The sequence below is a fragment of the Littorina saxatilis genome, linkage group LG8 (genome assembly GCF_037325665.1).
Source record: "Littorina saxatilis isolate snail1 linkage group LG8, US_GU_Lsax_2.0, whole genome shotgun sequence".
Classification (NCBI taxonomy): domain Eukaryota; kingdom Metazoa; phylum Mollusca; class Gastropoda; order Littorinimorpha; family Littorinidae; genus Littorina; species Littorina saxatilis.
Window position 1 is genome coordinate 68,501,215 of NC_090252.1, and position 20,000 is coordinate 68,521,214.

At 43.2% G+C, this 20,000-nt stretch overlaps 3 protein-coding genes across 5 annotated transcripts in view; 2 read left to right on the forward strand and 1 right to left on the reverse strand.

The window, feature by feature from the left end:
- LOC138974253 (uncharacterized) overlaps positions 1–2,273 on the forward strand; it is a 39,580-nt gene extending 37,307 nt beyond the window's left edge. For both annotated transcript variants that reach the window (XM_070346978.1, XM_070346977.1), the window contains exon 10: positions 2,090–2,273. In XM_070346978.1, coding sequence (XP_070203079.1) covers positions 2,090–2,118 — 29 coding nt within the window. In that variant the 3' untranslated portion in view covers positions 2,119–2,273. The remainder of the gene's footprint in view (positions 1–2,089) is intronic.
- Positions 2,274–3,430: 1,157 nt separating this feature from the next.
- On the forward strand, positions 3,431–7,990 carry LOC138974236 (uncharacterized). Its single transcript, XM_070346961.1, has 2 exons — positions 3,431–3,623; positions 5,284–7,990. The coding sequence occupies exon 2, from the start codon at positions 5,285–5,287 to the stop codon at positions 6,515–6,517; it is 1,233 nt and encodes a 410-aa protein (XP_070203062.1). The 5' UTR covers positions 3,431–3,623; position 5,284; the 3' UTR covers positions 6,518–7,990.
- A 1,187-nt stretch (positions 7,991–9,177) lies between these two features.
- The window catches only part of LOC138974237 (uncharacterized), a 20,323-nt gene continuing 9,500 nt past the window's right edge, over positions 9,178–20,000 (reverse strand). The window contains exons 7-14 of one of the 2 annotated variants that reach the window (XM_070346962.1): positions 19,730–19,910; positions 17,860–18,049; positions 17,358–17,506; positions 16,681–16,824; positions 16,031–16,067; positions 15,441–15,496; positions 14,526–14,633; positions 9,179–9,393 (exon numbers count right to left, since the gene is read on the reverse strand). In XM_070346962.1, the coding sequence (XP_070203063.1) occupies positions 9,317–9,393; positions 14,526–14,633; positions 15,441–15,496; positions 16,031–16,067; positions 16,681–16,824; positions 17,358–17,506; positions 17,860–18,049; positions 19,730–19,910 (942 nt within the window). In that variant the 3' untranslated portion in view covers positions 9,179–9,316. Of the gene's footprint in view, positions 9,394–14,525; positions 14,634–15,440; positions 15,497–16,030; positions 16,068–16,680; positions 16,825–17,357; positions 17,507–17,859; positions 18,050–19,729; positions 19,911–20,000 lie in introns of both variants that reach the window. The other variant, XM_070346963.1, reaches the window with a different exon arrangement.

Genomic DNA, 20,000 nt, shown 5'->3' on the forward strand with positions numbered 1-20,000 from the left:
GCTTTTTCTATTTTTTTTCACTTTTGGCATGGTTCACTCTAAATTTGCCGCCTAAAACGGAATTGTTTCTGCCAAAGCTTTTATAACACAAACATTGCGTTATATGACTGCTAAGACCGTATTTGTCACAATTTAACAGTGTTGACCCCGAGTTTCTTTTCTGTTTTTACTTTTTGCTGAATATCTATCAAAGCTATTTCACTCTAATTAGGCCTAACGGTTAACCTAAGAGAGAAGGACTACCAAACACAAAATGAAACTTGTTCGCAAGAAAACAAGCAAGTTATCAGCATAAAACAAAAAGTGGTCCATATTAGGAGCCCTTCTCCTATGTTCACACGCATTTCGCGCTTTCTAAGTTAACGACTTATTTACCCGCATAGAGAAAGAGAGAGAGAGAGAGAGAGAGAGAGAGAGAGAGAGAGAGAGAGAGAGAGAGAGAGAGAGAGAGAGAGAGAGAGAGATTCAGATAACAAGAAAACACACCAGTAACCAGGTTAGGTACGTTTATATCTACAATCAATATGTTGGCACGTCAATTCCTTCTTCCGGATGGTAAGCTTATGGAAAGAATGGAATGACGGCACGTGACATACAGTGTCATGAATTGTTATGATGATTAATGACGTCATATTGTTTCTCGAGCGTTCTTTCTTTCTCTGGCGTTTTCTCTTTACTAGCTGTCTATCTCTCATGTGTCTCTCACATACACGTGCACACATTAACACACACGTACACACACACACACACACGCACGCACGCACACACACACACACACACACACATAAACAGCGCGCGCGCGCAAGCGGTTACGTACACACACACACACACACAGATTCAGATAGAGATTCAAAACTGTATTACGAAGGGATGAAGGTTTTAGGCCATGCCTAATCTTCCAACCTGTCCCTGTTTGACAGACATGACATTATAAATGACATAGGGGAAGGGCTCCTAATATGGACCGGCTCCTAATATGGACCACCTCCTGTTCTGACAAACTAACGGCGCTAGAGCGCTCAAAAAAATTTTATTCGCTGTATTCACCCTCTCTTGATAACTTGCACATGTCAAAACAGTTGCAGAAACACAAATCTCAAAACCGTTAGGTTTTTTTTCTATTTTGGCAGCATTCACTCTAAATTTGCCTCCTAAAACGGACTCGTTTCTGTCCACAGCCAAAGCTTTTATCACACAAACATTGCTATATCTGACAGCTAAGACCGTATTTGTTACATTTTTAGCAGTGTTGACCCAGAGTTTCTACTGCAAACAAAAAATAATAGCAAAATCTCAAAGTATGTGCGAGTCCCCTAATATGGACCACCTTCAACAAATCGAAGAAAATAAAAGCTGAATGCTATTTTCATTAATTCATTAAGAAGCTTGCTGGAAATAACCTATAACTAGCCCTCGAGCTTTAAACAAAATATAACAAAAAGTCTTCTTTTCGTGGAAGTTGATAATTTCACTTATTTTCACTCTGTTTTTGATAAGCTTCTTTAGTTTCCTGGTGTGCTTCAAATAATGCTCTCATCAACCCGAAACGTTTAACAGATAAATATAAAGCATATTTTAATCAGTCTGACTTCTACACTAAGTTGTATCATGTTATTTTGAAGTATAGGGGGCTTTTTACAGCTCCTAATATGGACCATTTGTGATTTTGTCTGTATCTAATTTTTGCTGAGTGTCTATCACAGCTATTTCACTCTAATTAGGCCTAACGGTTAACCTAAGAGAGAAGGACTACCAAACACAAAATGAAACTTCTTCGCAAGAAAACAAGCTAGTTATCAGCATGAAACAAAAAAGTGGTCCATATCAGGAGCCCTTCCCCTACATATTTGCATATTTTTAAACAGCCAAACGAATAACTAATTAACTCTGATTTTGTAATAAGGTTAAATCTAACAAAAACACTAGTTATAGTAACATGAGAGAGAGAGAGAGAGAGAGAGAGAGAGAGAGAGAGAGAGAGAGAGAGAGAGAGAGAGAGAGAGAGAGAGAGAGAATGAGTGACAGACAGACAGACAGACAGACAGAGACAGAGCATAAGATGTTTAAGTTTTGTGAATTGCCCCACCAGGTGCAGCTGAAAATGAGGATGACGATTAAACTCCCTTAAGGATCTTCTGAAGCCAGCGAAGTCAGTGACAACAGCGGGACTCAGCGAGACCAGCGAAGCGTATCAACTAAGCGAACAATCGGAGCACTAATGACAACAACTTGTTATTGTCAAACGAAAGTGGAACATTATGGTTGATGCATCTAACGGCGTGTCAAGAATGTGCCACATCGTGGAAAGCTACGGACGCCAAGCCTTAAATGATTATCGCCCTGTTGCACCGACTTCCTGTGTTATACAATTCCTTCAACGTTTTGTTCTTTTCCGCCATTTTTCCCCAAACACAACATCAGTAACACGTGAACGTTCTCTTGAACATTATTTTGTGAAACTGGAACAGTCTTTTTTTGTCGGGAGGGGGGGGGGGGGGGTAATATACAGCGGAACCCTCCCCTTTAGACCTAAGTTGAGATCTGAGAAAAACAATGTCTTTGAAAAGGGAGTCAGACAATGGGGGTACACTTTCAGAGTTTGTGAATAGAACATCCGAAAACACTGCGTTTTGATAGAGTGGGTGTGATGTCCTGATAACGTCATACTACGTCATAGATACATGTACGCGTCATGTACGCGTCATCACCCAGCCTCACTCTGGGCAGACGCCATATTGGAACTGATGAGTACACATGCCTACCACAGCGTCTCATTAAAACCTCCTTGTTTAAAACACACCAGCTGTGTTTTGTTCTTAATTACGTGTTCCACTTACAACACTACAGTGGGCAGTCTATTCGGGGGGGGGGGGGGGGGGGGGGGGATTTAAAAAGGGAGGGCATCTGCAATTGGGTAGGATGGTTGGTGGGGGGGGGGTAAGCAGAGATGGAGTCTTCAATCAGTTGGGAAGGGGGGAGGATCTAAATGGGGAGGGAGAACTTGTTATTTGGGGAAAGGGGTAGGGGGTGTCAAAAAGGAGTTCCACTGTAATTGTCGATGACGAAAAGTCGTGTACATAAGCATTTGCGTTTTGACTCACCTGAGTAATTGGTGAGTATTACAATTCATATGTATCCGGTGGTATGGCCGTGGACAAAAAAACTTAACGTTGAGGTTATCTCGGATGTTTTTCTGAAACTTTGCACACTTTTAGTTTTCGTTAAGATATTTAGGCTGGAGTATACACCTGAGGCCATATGTAAAAGTGATGAGGCTATTTTAAAGTTATGTTTTCTGTTAGTTCAAGGATTGCTTTATCAGGATAAAACAAAAAGAAAAGAGCTTGTCGCGCAAAGTTTTAAGTTTCAGTTTCATTCTGTGAGTTCGACAGCTACTTGACTAAATGATATTTTTGGGTGTGAAGAGAAGCGAGATTGTGGTGTATAGACGGTGCCAGAGCACAGGTCATATGCATAACTAATGAGCGGAATGCCGTCTTCCCATTGGCCAGCCGGCCCAAGATCAGTCTCTCTGCCATTTCTGCATCTGCGGTAGCCAGTGCCAGACGTCCCAAACAACTGTGCGAAAATTTTCAACGTTTCAAGGATTTTGGAAAGAGAAGGTACACGTACTTTTACCTTGTTTTGTTTTGTTTTGTTGCTTGATTGTCGAGAGGGGCGATTGAGATCGAAACAGCGGTAATAGGCTCGAGTGGGGCCAATTAGTTGTCTGCAAGGAAAGTTTGGAGTTTGGGAAACTGGGAGACAGCGTGGCACCGTAGGCAGAAACACGTGGTTTCACGTTTGCCGGGAGTGACACTCGAAGGAACGAGGGTGATAGCTAGGTAGACGGTGATGGTACAATTAGCTGACAGCCGTCAGTAAAAGTGTTCAGGGAGAAAAGAAGACAGTATCATCTTCTCCTGGCATTAAAATTGGTCCGAGCAGTGGCAACGCGAATCGCTCGGTCACGTGACTAGTTTCTTTGTGAAGAAAGACGGCGGGAGCGAAAATGTTTACAAGTTGTGCGGTGGTCGGGCACTCTTTCACGTGGAGGTTTCAGCGATTTGTGAACACAGATGAGGGGGTGCGGCCAGATTTAGGTTTTGATGGTTTTGAGCAGATATTCGATGGGAGAGGGGGCCGAAAAATAAGCGACGTTGAATCAATGCTAGAACAGAACAGGGCCATTTTCACCCGGAAAAAATGGGGAGTGATAGTGCTAATGGTGGGGGACAATAATATTGTTCCCGGAACGACACCGAATAAAGTGTTTCGTGAGCTGTGGCATCTGTGTGTGAGGGTGCAAACATTGGCAAACTCAGTAGTGGTGGTGTCAGGGATGACACAGAGATACAGTGGCTGGGGGGGTTTCAATGACATAGCCAGGGAGGTGAATAGGCTTCTTCATCAACAGCTGAAAACGGCACACAGGATAGTGGGTTTGTTCCCCCACTACGTGGCTTTCCCTCCAGCAGAGAAGTTTGCTCAGTATCAGAAACATTTTTTAGCAGATGGGATTCATCTGTCAGGGTCGGGGCACATGCTACTGTACAGAGCACTGAGAAAAGTTCTGTTGGACAGTCGGCATATAGACCAATGAGGTAAGAAGGTGTTGTGGTTGTTCAGCGGGTGAGAGGGAAGTGGGGGCTAATAGTGATAGCCGGTATCCTCTCGTGCTGATGGCAGAACCACAATAGGGGTAGATGCAGCACGGACGGGGTACCAAGGTTTATTCCCAGACTGAAGTGGTTGGGTTCTACCGAAGACGCCAGACGCAGAGCTTTGATGCCGGGAGTGGAATAGGATGGGGTATCCTTTCCAGCTTTTGGAGTGACGTCATTGTTGGTTCTGGTTTGGTAGAACCGGTTGTGACTTCATGGGGAATGTGTATTGGTACAGCCCGTGCTGCATGATCAGATTGACAGTGTTTTCTTAGGTGTACTCTCGTGCTGAGGGCAGAACCACAATAGGAGTGTAGATGCAGCACGAACGGGGTACCAAGGTTTATTCCCAGACTGAAGTGGTTGGGTTCTACCGAAGACGCCAGACGCAGAGCTTTGATGCCGGGAGTGGAATAGGAGGGAATATCCTTTCCAGCTTCTGGAGTGACGTCATTGTTGGTTCTGGTTTGGTAGAACCGGTTGTGACTTCATGGGGAATGTTTTATTGGTACAGCCCGTGCTGCATATATATAAAAAAAAAAAAAAAAAAAAAAAAAAAAAAAAAAAAAAAAAAAAAAAAATAGGCCCCTGATGCTTAGTGGCCTTTGAAATGTTTCAGGATGTCGAAGCGTCCAACCAAGCGACCGGGGCGTCCCTCAAAGCAGCCCCCGAAGAGGTTTCGAGACGAGGAGGCTGAAGGAGAGGACGAAATGGGCGTGAAGGAGTCGCTAACCCAGCTCCTTGCTGAGCAGAAGGCCCTGAGGAAGGAGATTGCGGAGATTCGGGCCGCCAAGACGCCGGCGCCTGAGGCATCGCCCGCAGGATCGACCACCTCTACGGGTGGAAAATCCAACTCAGGCATGGCTGGGCACTCTGGACACTCCGATGACGAGGTTCCGGCAATTGTGTCCACATGCAGAGCCACTTCCGGTTGGGATTTCACCTCTGCCAGAACAATTGGGGGGGATAGGCGACTAGGAGAGCTGTTGACAGCCTCGTACGCCAAAGGGACACAACAAGCATATAGAAGGACCTGGGTGAGCGTGACTAGTTTTTTGAAACAGAGAGGGTTTTCTACTTCCTTGCCAATGAGCACTGCAGCGGTGTGTCTGTACATTGGTTCGTTGCATGAGGAAGGGAAGGCGGCTTCAACGGTGATGTCCGCAGTTTCAGCAATCAGTTGCGTCCATAAATTGAATGGGTTAGGGGATCCCACTATTGATTATACTGTCAAAAGACTACTGCAGGGGTGCAAAAGGGTGGGTGACAAAGGGAAGGATACAAGGTTGCCCATTACTGTCCCTATCCTTAACTCAATTATGGAGAAGAGCGAGGTGGCCATTGGGGAGAACTACGAGAAGATACGTTTCCGGGCTATGTGCACCTTGGCCTTTCACTCATTATTGCGGGTGGGGGAAATGGCGGTATCCCGGGAACCAGAAAACGTATTGCATAGGGGAGATGTCCGACTGGACGGACAGGCATTGACCATAACGTTCCGCAATTTCAAATCTAGCGCAAAACCAGTTACCCATACCGTAGAGAAAGCCAAGGCAGGCGTCCCATGCGCGGTAGAGGCCATGCGGGCCTACATGAGCATTCGTGGGAACGCAACGGGGCCGTTGTTCCGAGCTATGTCGGGGGCACCCATAACGGCCAGGGAATTCAACGAGCAACTACAGTTGGTTTTCCAATTTTGTGGCCTGCCCAAACAGAACTTCAAATCGCATAGCTTTAGGATTGGGGGTGCCTCCCACATGGCTCGGAACGGGGCATCGGACGCTCAAATCCGTCAGGCGGGCAGATGGTCTTCTAACGCTTTCTTGTCTTACATCAGGGTGCACAACTGGTAGATCAGGTAAAACGTAGGGCTTCTCTCTGTGTGCAGTGCAACAGAAAGGGGGAGGTCAGGCACATGTCTGCGTGCAGTGCAGCAGAACATTAACATGGGATCACAGGTGTGCAGTGCAGCCTGGGATTATAAGAAAGTGTGCAATGCAACTTTCCGAGAAAGGTCGATTTTGATTGGTGGCGGTACCTGATGTGAGTCATCAGGTGGTGGCGCGTACCGCCGGATTGGTGGTGAATGACAGACATTATGTATTTAATCGATGTGCTTTAATTGGGCTAAAACACAATGTTTATTGTTTTTTAGAGTTGCCAATATAAGTTTTTTGATGATGGTCTAATGAGCGGATGCAGAAAGCGGTAGATAAAGGGAAGTAACCCGGTGACCAGTCTAGTAAAATTTGACAGCTTGTTGGTGAAGCTGGAAACAAGAACAAAAAACAGTAAGCTAATACATAGTGGACAATGCCATCTATGATGTGTAAGACAATTTTTGTTCTTGGTGAATTTATGCAAATGTACAACCCAATGTATATGATTATGTCAATCATAGTTTTTGTGGAATTTATGAAAATATTCCACTGATTTTGTATGCATTATCTGCGCTGAAAATGAACGACCTGTGGTGTCGACCAATAAACATTTTCAGCGTAAACTGGCAATGAACGTTTCATGTGGTTGTGGTGGTGACTGTGGCGCTGGCTGGCGCTGGCTGATTGTCCGGTTTCGGAAAACTTTTTATCTTAAATTCTTGTCTATCCTCGCACATCTGAACATGCAAAAATGATTTTATGCACAGCATAAATGATATTTTTGGGTGTGAAGAGAAGCGAGATTGTGGTGTATAGACGGTGCCAGAGCACAGGTCATATGCATAACTAATGAGCGGAATGCCGTCTTCCCATTGGCCAGCCGGCCCAAGATCAGTCTCTCTGCCATTTCTGCATCTGCGGTAGCCAGTGCCAGACGTCCCAAACAACTGTGCGAAAATTTTCAACCCCACCGCCATCCCCTTACTCCACCATAACGTAGTTGTGTGGGCGCGTACCGCCGGATTGGTGGTGAATGACAGACATTATGTATTTAATCGATGTGCTTTAATTGGGCTAAAACACAATGTTTATTGTTTTTTAGAGTTGCCAATATAAGTTTTTTGATGATGGTCTAATGAGCGGATGCAGAAAGCGGTAGATAAAGGGAAGTAACCCGGTGACCAGTCTAGTAAAATTTGACAGCTTGTTGGTGAAGCTGGAAACAAGAACAAAAAACAGTAAGCTAATACATAGTGGACAATGCCATCTATGATGTGTAAGACAATTTTTGTTCTTGGTGAATTTATGCAAATGTACAACCCAATGTATATGATTATGTCAATCATAGTTTTTGTGGAATTTATGAAAATATTCCACTGATTTTGTATGCATTATCTGCGCTGAAAATGAACGACCTGTGGTGTCGACCAATAAACATTTTCAGCGTAAACTGGCAATGAACGTTTCATGTGGTTGTGGTGGTGACTGTGGCGCTGGCTGGCGCTGGCTGATTGTCCGGTTTCGGAAAACTTTTTATCTTAAATTCTTGTCTATCCTCGCACATCTGAACATGCAAAAATGATTTTATGCACAGCATAAATGTTGTATTTTTGCCTTACGCGACTTGTTTACATTTAGTCAAGTTTTGACTAAATGTTTTAACATAGAGGGCGGATCGAGACGAGGGTCGTGGTGTATGTGTGTCTATGTGTGTGTGTGTGTGTGTGTGTGTGTGTGTGTGTGTCTGTCTGTCTGTCTGTCTGTCTGTGTGTGTAGAGCGATTCAGACTAAACTACTGGACCGATTTTTATGAAATTAGACATTAGAGTTCCTGGGAATGTTTTATTTTGTCGATCTTTGATGACGTAATATCCGGCTATTTGTAAAAGTTGAGGCGGCACTGTCACGCCCTCATTTTTCCCGCTAAAAAGAACAGAGATACAGAAAAGCGTGTTATCCTACTCAGCACGACCATTGCCGCACTATTCTGGCTTGTCGATTTCACTGCCTTTGCCACGAGCGGTGGACTGACAAAACTACGAGTATGCGGTCTTGGTGAAAAAAATGCAGTGCGTTCAGTTTCATTCTGTGAGTTCGACAGCTTGACTAAATGTTGTTATTTCGCCTTACGCGACTTTTTCTCGTTTGACCACAACATTCTTGAAACGGAACTGTTTGTGTTAACATTTAGTGAGCATTTGCTTCAATGTGTGTGTAATTGTAGCGTATGGTCAAAACAAACAATTGCTTTTAGATTGACTTTAAAACATGTATTAAATGAAAAATAAGCAAATCGTTAAATCAAAACATGTTAGTTCACGGATGTCAAGTTAGTTTCAAAACTATTCACTGCAGAAATGTTGTACATATGTTGATATATGTTTTGTTTTACAGGCTAAGCTCTAGCAAAATAAAACAGTGCAAGAGATACACATTTCCAGTTTTCAGAAATCCTGTACCCACAAAGTCAACATTGGTATCACTTTAATTTATTTGTATCCGTGTGTGTGTGTGTGTGTGTGTGTGTGTGTGTGTGTGTGTGTGCGTGTGTGCGTGCGCGTGGGTGTGTGTGTGTGTGTGTGTGCGCGCGCGTGTGTGTGTGTGTGTGTGTGTGTGTGCGCGCGTATGTGTGTGTGTGTGTGTGTGCGCGAGTGCGCGTGTGCGTGTGAGTGTGTGTGTGCGTGTGTGTGTGTGTGTGTGTGTGTGTGTGTGTGTGTGTGTGTGTGTGTGTGTGTGTGTGTGTGCGTACGAAAACAAACACTCAATGTCTCTTCACGTATTATAAACCCTTTGTCTTGCTGGGGCATTGCTCTCTGACATATGTACAGGTATCTCGTACCCGTCAGCATCTGCAAATATTAAAAACAATAGTAATAACAAATACTACTACTACTACAACAACTACTATTACTTAGTACTACTACTACTGCTACTACTACTACTACTACTACTACTACTACTAGTTCTACAACTAGCAATATTCATCATCATCATCATCATCAGTGTAATTAGTATTGTTCCATTCTAACAGTCGGCTGTTCCTAAAACAAAAATCAATACATCTGAGATAACAAGAATCTACGAGTATGGACATTGAGAGAACGAATCTTCTTACTTCTGTCTGTTGTTAAGTGTTTTCGTTTTCGTGTGCTTAGCTAGTGATCTATTGTTCAGGCATCAGCAGAAAACGACATATTAAACTTTAAAGCTGTGGTCTATTTATGACTTTCCGGGGCTACGAGGTTGAAAAATAGGGATAAAATCATGTACAGAATTCTGTACAGCAAACGCTACCCGAAACCCCACCTATACGGCGTGTATGACCTTGAGAGCTTCAGTCAACGCTTGAATTTTGCAGTGGTAACATCCGGTTTGCTCTCTCAGAGCTGAGCATATTTGTCGAGAAGGATCGAGCAGAAAAAATAAACGACTTGGCAGGGATTCGAACTCAAGGCCTCGGGGCCTCAAAATGTCGGGGCCGATGTCTTAACCGCTAGGCCACTTCACTAGTGTTTTCAAAGATAAAAAAAATGATAATTTTATATCATTCTACGCTTGAATTACCATTCATGCGTTGCAAAATTGTAAAAATTGCTTTCAAAATTTGCCTTTATTTGCAAACATGTTTCACGGAATCGCAGTACATGTTTACACCGTCATGCTACACGACATTCGCGCCATGCAAATAGCTGCGATATCTCTATTTACAACATGCAAGAAAAATGACAAGAACAGTAATTGAATCTCTCTAAAACTCTGTGCAGTTGAAAACAGACAACTAAGAAATATTTATACATGTATTCACTTCTGAACAATGGGCGGATAGAGATATAAATCATGCTGCTTCAAGAATAACATAACATGAATTCATATCAATGTTTTTCCTTCTTTTTCTCGATTGGCGCAGTAGCCTAGTGGTTAGGACATGAGACACGAAGTCTCGAGGTCGAGAGTTCGAATCTTCGCCGGGGCGTTTATTTTTTCCCCTTGATCTCTCTTGAAGATAATAATATGATCAGTCTTGAGAGAGCAAACCGGATGTTATCCCTGCAAAATTCAAGCGTTGACTGAAGCTCTCAAGGTCATACACGCCGTATAGGTGGGGTTTCGGGTAGTGTTTGCTGTACAGAATTCTGTACATGATTGTATCCCTATTTTTCAACCTCGTAGCCCCGGAAAGTCATAAATAGACCACAGCTTTAAAGACAAGACAGTGTCACGATCTAGTGACATGCATTGAGAAAGGAACACTCTGTGGGGTGCCTTTCTCAAATTGTGATGGAAAGCGCTTGTGCTTTTGTGCAACGGGCTGTGTTTAGCTGACAGAGCATAGCTGAGCACGGGGATTTCGTTTTGCAGGGGTTCCACGTGGGTGATTTTGCTGTCTGGGCAAAATCGGCTGTGACTGAACTGGATATGTGACACGGGGAGTCACGTGATGTTTTCAAGGTTGTTTGAGAGAGACATACGATACACTTGAACATCAGCAGCGAGAGAGGAGGGTCGTTGTCTTCTTCCTAAGAGTTTGATGGTTTTCAACACGTTAGATACATCACTTTATATCAACGTGCCGTTCTGCTTGTACAGTAGGGCTTTTAGGAACTTCAAGAAGAGACCACCTTTCGCTGTTTACATGTTGGCTGACGACGAGGCGTCAGGTTTCTTGGCTGAGCGGGGGAGGAATTCTAACGCATGAAATAATTCAGCACAAGAGGGGGTGTGGCAGGAAATTCGTCGACGGACGGAAGCCATACAAAGGAAGCGGGTTCGCTTAAAGGAGAGCTACTTACATTTGGCTGTTGAGGTAATAAATCGTTATTTAACGGTGTTGACGAGTCTATGTTTGTGGAATGAAATACTCTCCGTTGTTGTTTTCAGGTTAGCGCATAATATGCTCGTTGTGACGCTAAAAGTATAATCTGTATATGTTTTTTTGCAGATATGGAGAGAAGGAAGGAAAATAGCTGATTTGTTGTTTTAAAAGTTCGTTTGTGCAGGCCCACGTGCTCTATGAAATATAGAAGGTTGACATGTTTAAAGTTGGAGTGTGAAGGGTAGCGTGGAATGTTTAGTGCACCGATGCTTTTTGTTGCAGCCTTCTTACCTATCTACGTATGTCTGCGGTGTTGCGGGTATGCTGTAACCTGGTGTTCTGGTGGTTTGCTGTCGCTGTTGTTGTCCCACCATTCTACATTTCTTACCATTTATGGTAACTACGAGGAGGACCTTCAGCGACTGAGTGAGGCGCCTGATATCTCCACTGATCCCTGCTTTGTTTCCACGCCAGCCGGCACTTCAATCAACGGAGCAGTTGTGGAGATAAACTATTTACGGGTCGCATAGTCATCTTTCATGTTTGTGATTGACACCCCTGCATAACTCGCGCTTTTAGGCAGACCAGTAACTTTCCTATCTATACACGGGATCAGCGTGTTATTATCATTTTCTAAACTTTAACTGGCATTTTTGTCAGTGACCCCTTTTTTACGTTTTGAACGTAAAAACATCTTTTGGAGTGAAGTCTCGAGGGAGGTGGCGTGATAGTATATAAACAGGCGTCTGAAACTTATACTTTTGTTGATTCTATCTATTTGTATGACTTTCCGTTTCCTTATTATCTGCATGTTAGGTGGACAGTTTTATTCGGGCAGATTTAACTTGAGACTATATTGCAAGTCTTGAAATTCACATACATCGAACCAAGAACAAAGACATCCAAACATTACAGGCACTTTATATCAACTCATTTCACTAGAGGTGACTGCCTAGCACTGTGTTTGCCATCCGTGTCTGCTGAACTAAAAAGAAATTAAAAACAAACCGGATTATCAGTAAGCTTAGGTGATACATTGAAATAGTGGGAGACACTAGATCTGTCTGCACTTCCCGGGGACACGACTGCCAGATCGACACTGCACTTTCGACAGCTCTTCCTCGCGCAGACATTGTAAAAACGCTTTGCAGATCAAACTGTAGGAAATCTCCCTTTGGTATCTTCTTTATCTATTTTTACTGGTTGGTCCGGTGTCAGAATAATGTGACTGGGTGAGACATGAAGCCTGTGCTGCGACTTCTGTCTTGTGTGTGGCGCACGTTAAATGTCAAAGCAGCACTGCCCTGATATAACCCTTCGTGATGGACTGGGCGTTAAGCAAACAAACACATGTATCTATTTTTTGTTGAGCTAAGAAACTGAACAATCTATTTTTCGTGAGCTAAGAAACCGAACAATGTGAAATCGTCTTCCCCCAATCGAGGTGAGAACTGAAAAGTGAATCTATACCACCATCCTTCACGCGACCTGACCTGATATTGACCCCTGACCTGGTCTACATACCACACACGACACAAACCAATCAGATGCTTGTACCCCCTCAACCCCCCCCCCCCCCCCCCCACCACCCGTTTTTTTTGGATACACACTTTAACTACACACATGCCGACAAAATCTTGATCATTGCTTCAATACTTTGAAGATGGTGCTTGGAAAGTAACCAGAAGAAATGAGTATTTTGGTGTTTAGTCAAATGTTAAAGTTTCTATCACATACACATGCACGCACGCACGCACAGACAGACAAAGTTTACCATCGCATAGGCTACACTTACGTGAGCCAATCAACCAGAGTTTTTACATTTGAATGTGTATATAGTTAATGGTGTTAGTACATAATAGTCTGCAAGTTTATTGTTCGGCATTCACTCATATAAGATAAGAGTTAGATTATATTTCATTACAAGAAATCACAATTACACAGAAGTGTAAACAAAATATATGGTGCAGAATCTAATTATGTGCGTGCAGTCAGCAGTGAGTCCGATCTAAGTACACACAACATATATCCTCAGATCAAGGATCCATTTATAACGCGATATATACAATACTTCCCGCTTACTTTATTGCACAAACTCAGGTTTATTTTTTGTCTCTACGGACTTAAACACAGCTATCATGTTGTCTATACAGTGACAACCCCCAGGGCCGGATCTGGGGGGGGGGGGGGTCCTGGGTTCCGGACCCCCCCCCCCCCCCCCGCCCCCCCCCCCCCCCCCTGGCCATCCGATGTACCTCTCAGAGAAAAGAAAACAAATATGTGGACTTTTTAAGCTCTTTCCCCAACTCCCTTAGTTTATTTGGTCTTCTAAAACAATTTCAAACTATGAACAACATCAAGTCGACAACGGCCTGCCCTCCCCGTTATAAGTCCATCATCATAGGCCACAAGTCAAGTCACACGCTACACTATCACTGGTATTGATAATATCAGAGAACCGATTGCAACAAGATATCATGTGCGCTATCGGGGAGCCGATGTTTCGGAAAGGGACTGTACTGCACACTGTGAGATCATTGAGTGCTCGCCCCTATACCTTTCCCACTTCCGCGTGTTTTGTTACTGTTGAAAATGTGTAATTTTGATTCCCAGTTGCAAGGAAAGACCAACAAATGACCTCACAAATGCAACATTTTCTCGGCTTATGGGAGGCTTTGCGCCCCAGACCCCCCAGCGGGGCGTTGCCCCTGCACCCCACCGGGGCCTCAGCGGCCCCTGGACCCCTGCCTTCAGTTGGACCCCCCCCCCCCCCCTCAAAAGAACTTGGTCCGGCCCTGACCCCCACATCCAGCTTCCAAAATCAGCAGTTTTAGCGTTGTTGAACCTCTAAACTAACAACAGTATGACAGCGACCTCTCGTCCTGTACTATTCATCCCAGCGACACAAACAAGTCCAAGCTTAGAATTCTAGTGCACGATTTGGAGGAAAGAGAGAGCAGGCAGTATGGATGTTCTGCCATCACTGAGAACCCGGAAATGTGTTTTTTCCATAACTGGAAACTTTCCTATCAGCGACGAAGAAAGCCTTTGAGATTCAGAACAATCATGTTACCCCCCCCTCTTACCCCCTAAACCTGTAGTTGTGAAAGACTTTACATCGTTGTGCATTGCACAGGAGTTGTTGAAGCATTGCTCGGGAAGCCTCACCTGAGATCGGTGTTGCTCCGCTCATCCGTGAACCTTGTCCGACGACCTCGTAAATAGATCTGAGGCCAATCTCGTCCTGCTTCAGCTGATCGTACGGGTCATTGCCCACTGAACAATTGGGAAAACATTTTAGGTACAGAGGTGAGCAGACCCATTATTTGGTGTCATTTACTTGTTTAGGTCAGGGGATTTTGCTTTAGAGTTTGAGAACCAAAAAGCAAGACATGTAGGTTATTGGATCTTGTAATTATTGACACAACAAAACGTTACATGTTCTAGGACGTCAATCTAGTGGCCTTTTAAGTAGACACACACACACTTTCTTTCTTTATTTGGTGTTTAACGTCGTTTTCAACCGTTCAAGGTTATATCGCGACGGAGACACACACTCAAGATACAAACACAGAAAGCTGGGTCGCCGTACTTGTACATGTTGGAACGTTTAGTTATTGACAAAACTAAACGTTCCAAAAACCTCCAATTCTTTTTTTGATTCTGAATGTTCGAACTTAAGCAGTCTATCTGTTTTTGGATTTTGTTTTCTCAACATTGTTATTCTTCTTCAGATTCCATAGCTCTCTAAAGGTTCGTGCTTTTTCTTGTATGCAGGCGACAACACTTTTTGGGTACAATTCGAGGTGAGGTAAAAGATTTGTGACGACAGTTACGTTCTTGATGGCTTATTTACTAAAACACCAAGCAACAAATCGTTTTCAAAAGATGTTTGAAGTACAGGAGTTTTGCTCCTGTTGCTATTTCACCTATGATTCCAATTTACACAAGACAAGAATAACAAAGAATGTCGAAATACAAAAACGTAGCTAAATAAAACAAATGGAAACCAAATAGACGGCGGGTGTGCACTTGACATCGTTCTTATTCCTGTTCTTCGGAAAACATAAATGCAAAGCTTACCTTGCGCATCGGAGACATCAGTGGACAGCCCAATTCCAGAATTAGTGCTGCGTCCTCTGCAAAAAGGATGGTCTAGACATACTACGTTTTCCAAGAATTGAATAATGGAGATAGGAAGCAAGGAAAATTAGACTTGAGGAAAATATATTAGACGTTGTGTCGATAAACCGACAGAAAAGGGAGGAATAAGGCAACACAAAGGGAGGAATAAGGTAACACAAAGGGAGGAATAAGGCAACACAAAGGGAGGAATAAGGCAACACAAAGGAAGAGGTGATAAAAACGCTCTTCTTATATTTACTGATGATCAGCCATCACACAAACATAGTTAAACCTTACATGTTAGCATTAACCCGTACAAATCAGACGTTGTTTTCTCCCTTCCATACGCGAGTGTAAACTACAACGACAAAAACAATCATGTAATTATGTAAATATCACTCTATTTAACCATACATTCATCAATACACTAAAGTGCAAAGACTCGCTAACACACACACACACACACACACACACACACACACACACACACACACACACACACACACACACACCAAAAGGCGTGTCTGTGTGTGCTTGTGCGGTTTTACCTTTGAACTGTCTCTGTTTCAGCTGCGGCCGTTTTGCCTGCAACAAAAAACATTTATACCAGAATAGAACATACAAGAGCAAAAAGAGAAAACACCGGAGGAGCTAGTGTTACAGGTTTTGTTTATCCTTTTCGTACCATAGTTCTCAATATATTGTGTGACACAAAAAAGCTATTGTGAAATAGGTATCATCTCTGACAAGACAGTGATCACATGCACTTCCTCATCACACAGGATGTCCAATTATCTAAAAAGCAGTGGGAAGTAAATGACATAAGTGAACTTGAAATATAAAGACAACATCAATTCGAAAAAGACACATATGCACACTTGAAGTTAAATGCATAGAGCGAGAGCGAAACAGACAGAGCGAGAGAGAGAGAGAGACAGAAAGAGAGAGAGAGAGAGAGAGAGAGAGAAAGAGAGAGAGAGAGAGAGAGAGAGAGAGTGACAGAGACAGCAACAGACAGAGAGAGAGAGAGAGAGAGAGAGGGAGAGAGAGAGAGAGAGAGAGAGAGAGTGACAAAGAGAGCGACAGAGAGAGAGAGAAGGAGAGAGAGAGAGAGAGAGAGAGAGAGAGAGAGAGAGAGAGAGGGGGGGGGGGGAGACGGAAAGGAGAAAGAATGAGAGACAAGCACACACCGCGTTACCTGCACATTGCAATTTTTCCCGACGTCGACCAAACCAAATCGCTGCTGCCACGACGTCAAAGAAAACCATCACACTAATCCCCACACCAACACCGGCTGCGAAACCTAACGTGTCCGAGTCGGAGCTTTCTGGAGACATGTTCTCTGCAACGGCAGAACATCGTAACATCAGATGATAGAGTGTGCAACATGCAGAAGGGAACAGGCACTCTGCACACTTAACGCACCTACATATAAATGTCCACCGACAGCTACACATGCGTGATAATGCCTGGCAAATTTAGAACATTATTTAATTGTGTATATAGCACATCCATGACGCGACATAACACTTTTTTTATATATTTTTATTTTTTATAAAACATCAAGTCTTGTGTGTGTAGTTCCTTTTCTTGAATAGAACAAATCGCACGCGCTATTGAACGCTATTGCACGCAATAAAACGGAAACAAAAACTCTCTATCTCTCTCACATAAATAAACACAACCAACCAACTAAAGAAAAAATCAGGCATGCCAGAAGCCAAAAGAAAATACACAATACAACTACAGCAACGGCAACAACAACAACGTAACGCTGATTGTGAAAACCAAACACGCAATGCCCAAAGCACTGGTAACAATCTGTTAGACAAATTGCGTAAAGATCTAATAACAAAAATAATCGTTAGAACTTACCACTTTGTTTGAGACTAAAGGTGACAGTGACAGTTTCATTGTGGGTGGCCAGTGAGACGGTGTAGTACCCGGTATCTTGTTCAGTGACGTTTGATGCAGTGATGACGCAATTTGACTTGTAGGCGACACTGGTCATTGTGCATTCCGCACTGTAAATAATTGAAACAGTTTTTAGGTTTACTAGTAGGTCGTCAAACTTATTAAAGCATTTTCCTTAATGACTTGATTATTATTTGTCCATCCAGGAATATAATATATACCCTTACGTATACATTCATATCTCCCTTTAAGCATGCACTGTTCACCCAAGTGGGTAAACACAAACTATGTGCATAAAGCTCCGCAGAGGTGATTTCAGCTTATGTCTGTTGCTTTCACCGAAAATGAAGAACAAACTGAATTTTAAACATAAAATGAATAAACAACCCAGTTTACTTCACAACTCATTCTTGTATTGTAATATGTTTATAGTAAATAAACATGACACAATCTCAATCTTAACCTTAGAAGACCCAGTCTCGGCGGTTGAGAAGAACTATTTAAACTCGGTCCCAGGAACAAGAAGCTGGCAGCATTGGGCGTTTCCATAGTGATGACCTGGAATCCCAGCTGACCTTGGTGACCTTCAAATGTGAGGAGCGGAACATCGTCCCCCACTGAGGTGAAGCTGCTCGTTATTACTCGCATAGTACCTTGTTGCAGAAACAGACACAAACAAGGAAAATAATTATTTGTTTTTGATAATGAAAATGATCACGCTCTAGCACTGATAAATCTGACTATTGTGTTGTGTAACACCACCACATCTAGCTAAGGCAACGATATACACACATGCAATCAACTGTGAATGAAGACAAGAGTGCAACTGGTTTAATCAAAACTGGGGCAAATAAAGCAGTGTTAATGTTTTGTGTGAACATGATGCACTCACATTACAGCCCTAGGCAGCCCTCCACAGGAAAGTATTATTTTAACATCTTATAATGACGGAGTAAGACTACCTATGTGATATGGTGGCTGAAATTGGTGATAGTAGTATGCCTAATCTTGACATTCAAATGGCAGAGACGATTTCTCAATATCAAGTTGCCCCACGAATGGTAACTCCTTGTATGCTGAGCAGCGGCAGCAAGACAGTCAAAAGGGAACTCAAGTTACAGCAAATGTATTCCGGAAAGAAAAGGTTAATGACTGTTTACGTTGTTGTCATAACAGATTAGATTCGAAGAAAAGTACACTTAAAAATGTGAGGCTAAAAAGCATAAACTGTTTGGTAGAATAAAACGTCTCTCAGGTTCGGTTGGCAGCTAAGTAAAACAAATAAGCATCACCACGTCCAGGAAAACGATGCCAACAGCAGTTATATACGGACACATGCATACCTTTCAAGTGCACGGATCATCAATATTATATATGTATTCTAAAACTGATTTTTGTTTTGATGTACAATTTTCATTCAATTTTCTTTTCATGTTTACTTGCTTTTCATTTAAACTGTACCCTCCCCAATCACATAATTCACCTCCCCCTCCTTCCTTCCTTTACTGTCTTTCTTTATCATCATTATGCAACGTTCATTACGTTATTAATAGATTTGGTTAATTGAGACAAATTTTTCAGCCGTTACCGCCTTATGTTGTACTGTCATGCAGGAACACCACTATAAGCTTCTAGCTTGTTGCTGTTTCTGTGAACTTTGTATACATGTCATGATTGTAACCTTTGTTAAAATAAACTTATGTTTAAACCAAGTGCACGGTGTCACGAACTGAAAACTCTGCCTGAACAATCCTTCTCATTGCGGTCAATGCGCATGCGCTAACATGGGAAGATTAATCAGGTCGTTAACAACCTAACCCTAACCCTTACCCTAATGCTAACCCTAATCCTAACCCTACACCTTAACCCTAACCCATGCATGGTTCGTTCGGTCAAAGGGTCGCATTTTTTTAAGTCCAAGATTGGCGAATGCGCATTGACCGCAATGAGAAGGATTGTTCAGCAGAGGTTTCAGTTCGTGACACCGGTCTAAGCTCAAAATGAGTTGATCCCCACTCCTCCTCATCCAACAACCACGACCCCCCGCCCACACACACACACACACACACACACACACACACACACACACACACACACACACACACACACACACACACACACACATACACAAAACCCAGAGGGGGAACAATATAAACCCATTTCTAAGAGTCGTGGTAGTTGGCAGGAAGTAAAAGCTACACAAAGACAAAAATAACTAATGACGGGTTGCTTCCCTTATACCACTACACCACCTGTAGAGCTCATGTCGACAGCACCACTTTATGTTCATTCTAACATGCAGTAGGCTCTTAGTGTATATTAGGTATACTCACAGAGAACTCGCAGAGCAGCAGAACTGGACACTGGCTGACCGACGCCATTGTCCGCTGTGCACGTGTACACGGCACTGTCCTCGCATCGTGCACCGGACAGCGACAGGGTGTGGAGCAGTCGGGACTGTCGGACAAGGCCTATGCCCCTCAGTCTGGCAACTTCCTTGCCATCTTCTGTAGTCTACAAGTGGAATACAATGGATGGTTATTGACACACAGATACACACACCCATAGAGACACAGACACACACATACACAGACACAGACAGAC

What these genes read in the sequence shown, in the direction of transcription:
- LOC138974236 (XM_070346961.1), top strand. Translation starts at nt 5,285, where the DNA reads ATGTCGAAGCGTCCAACCAAGCGACCGGGGCGTCCCTCAAAGCAGCCC.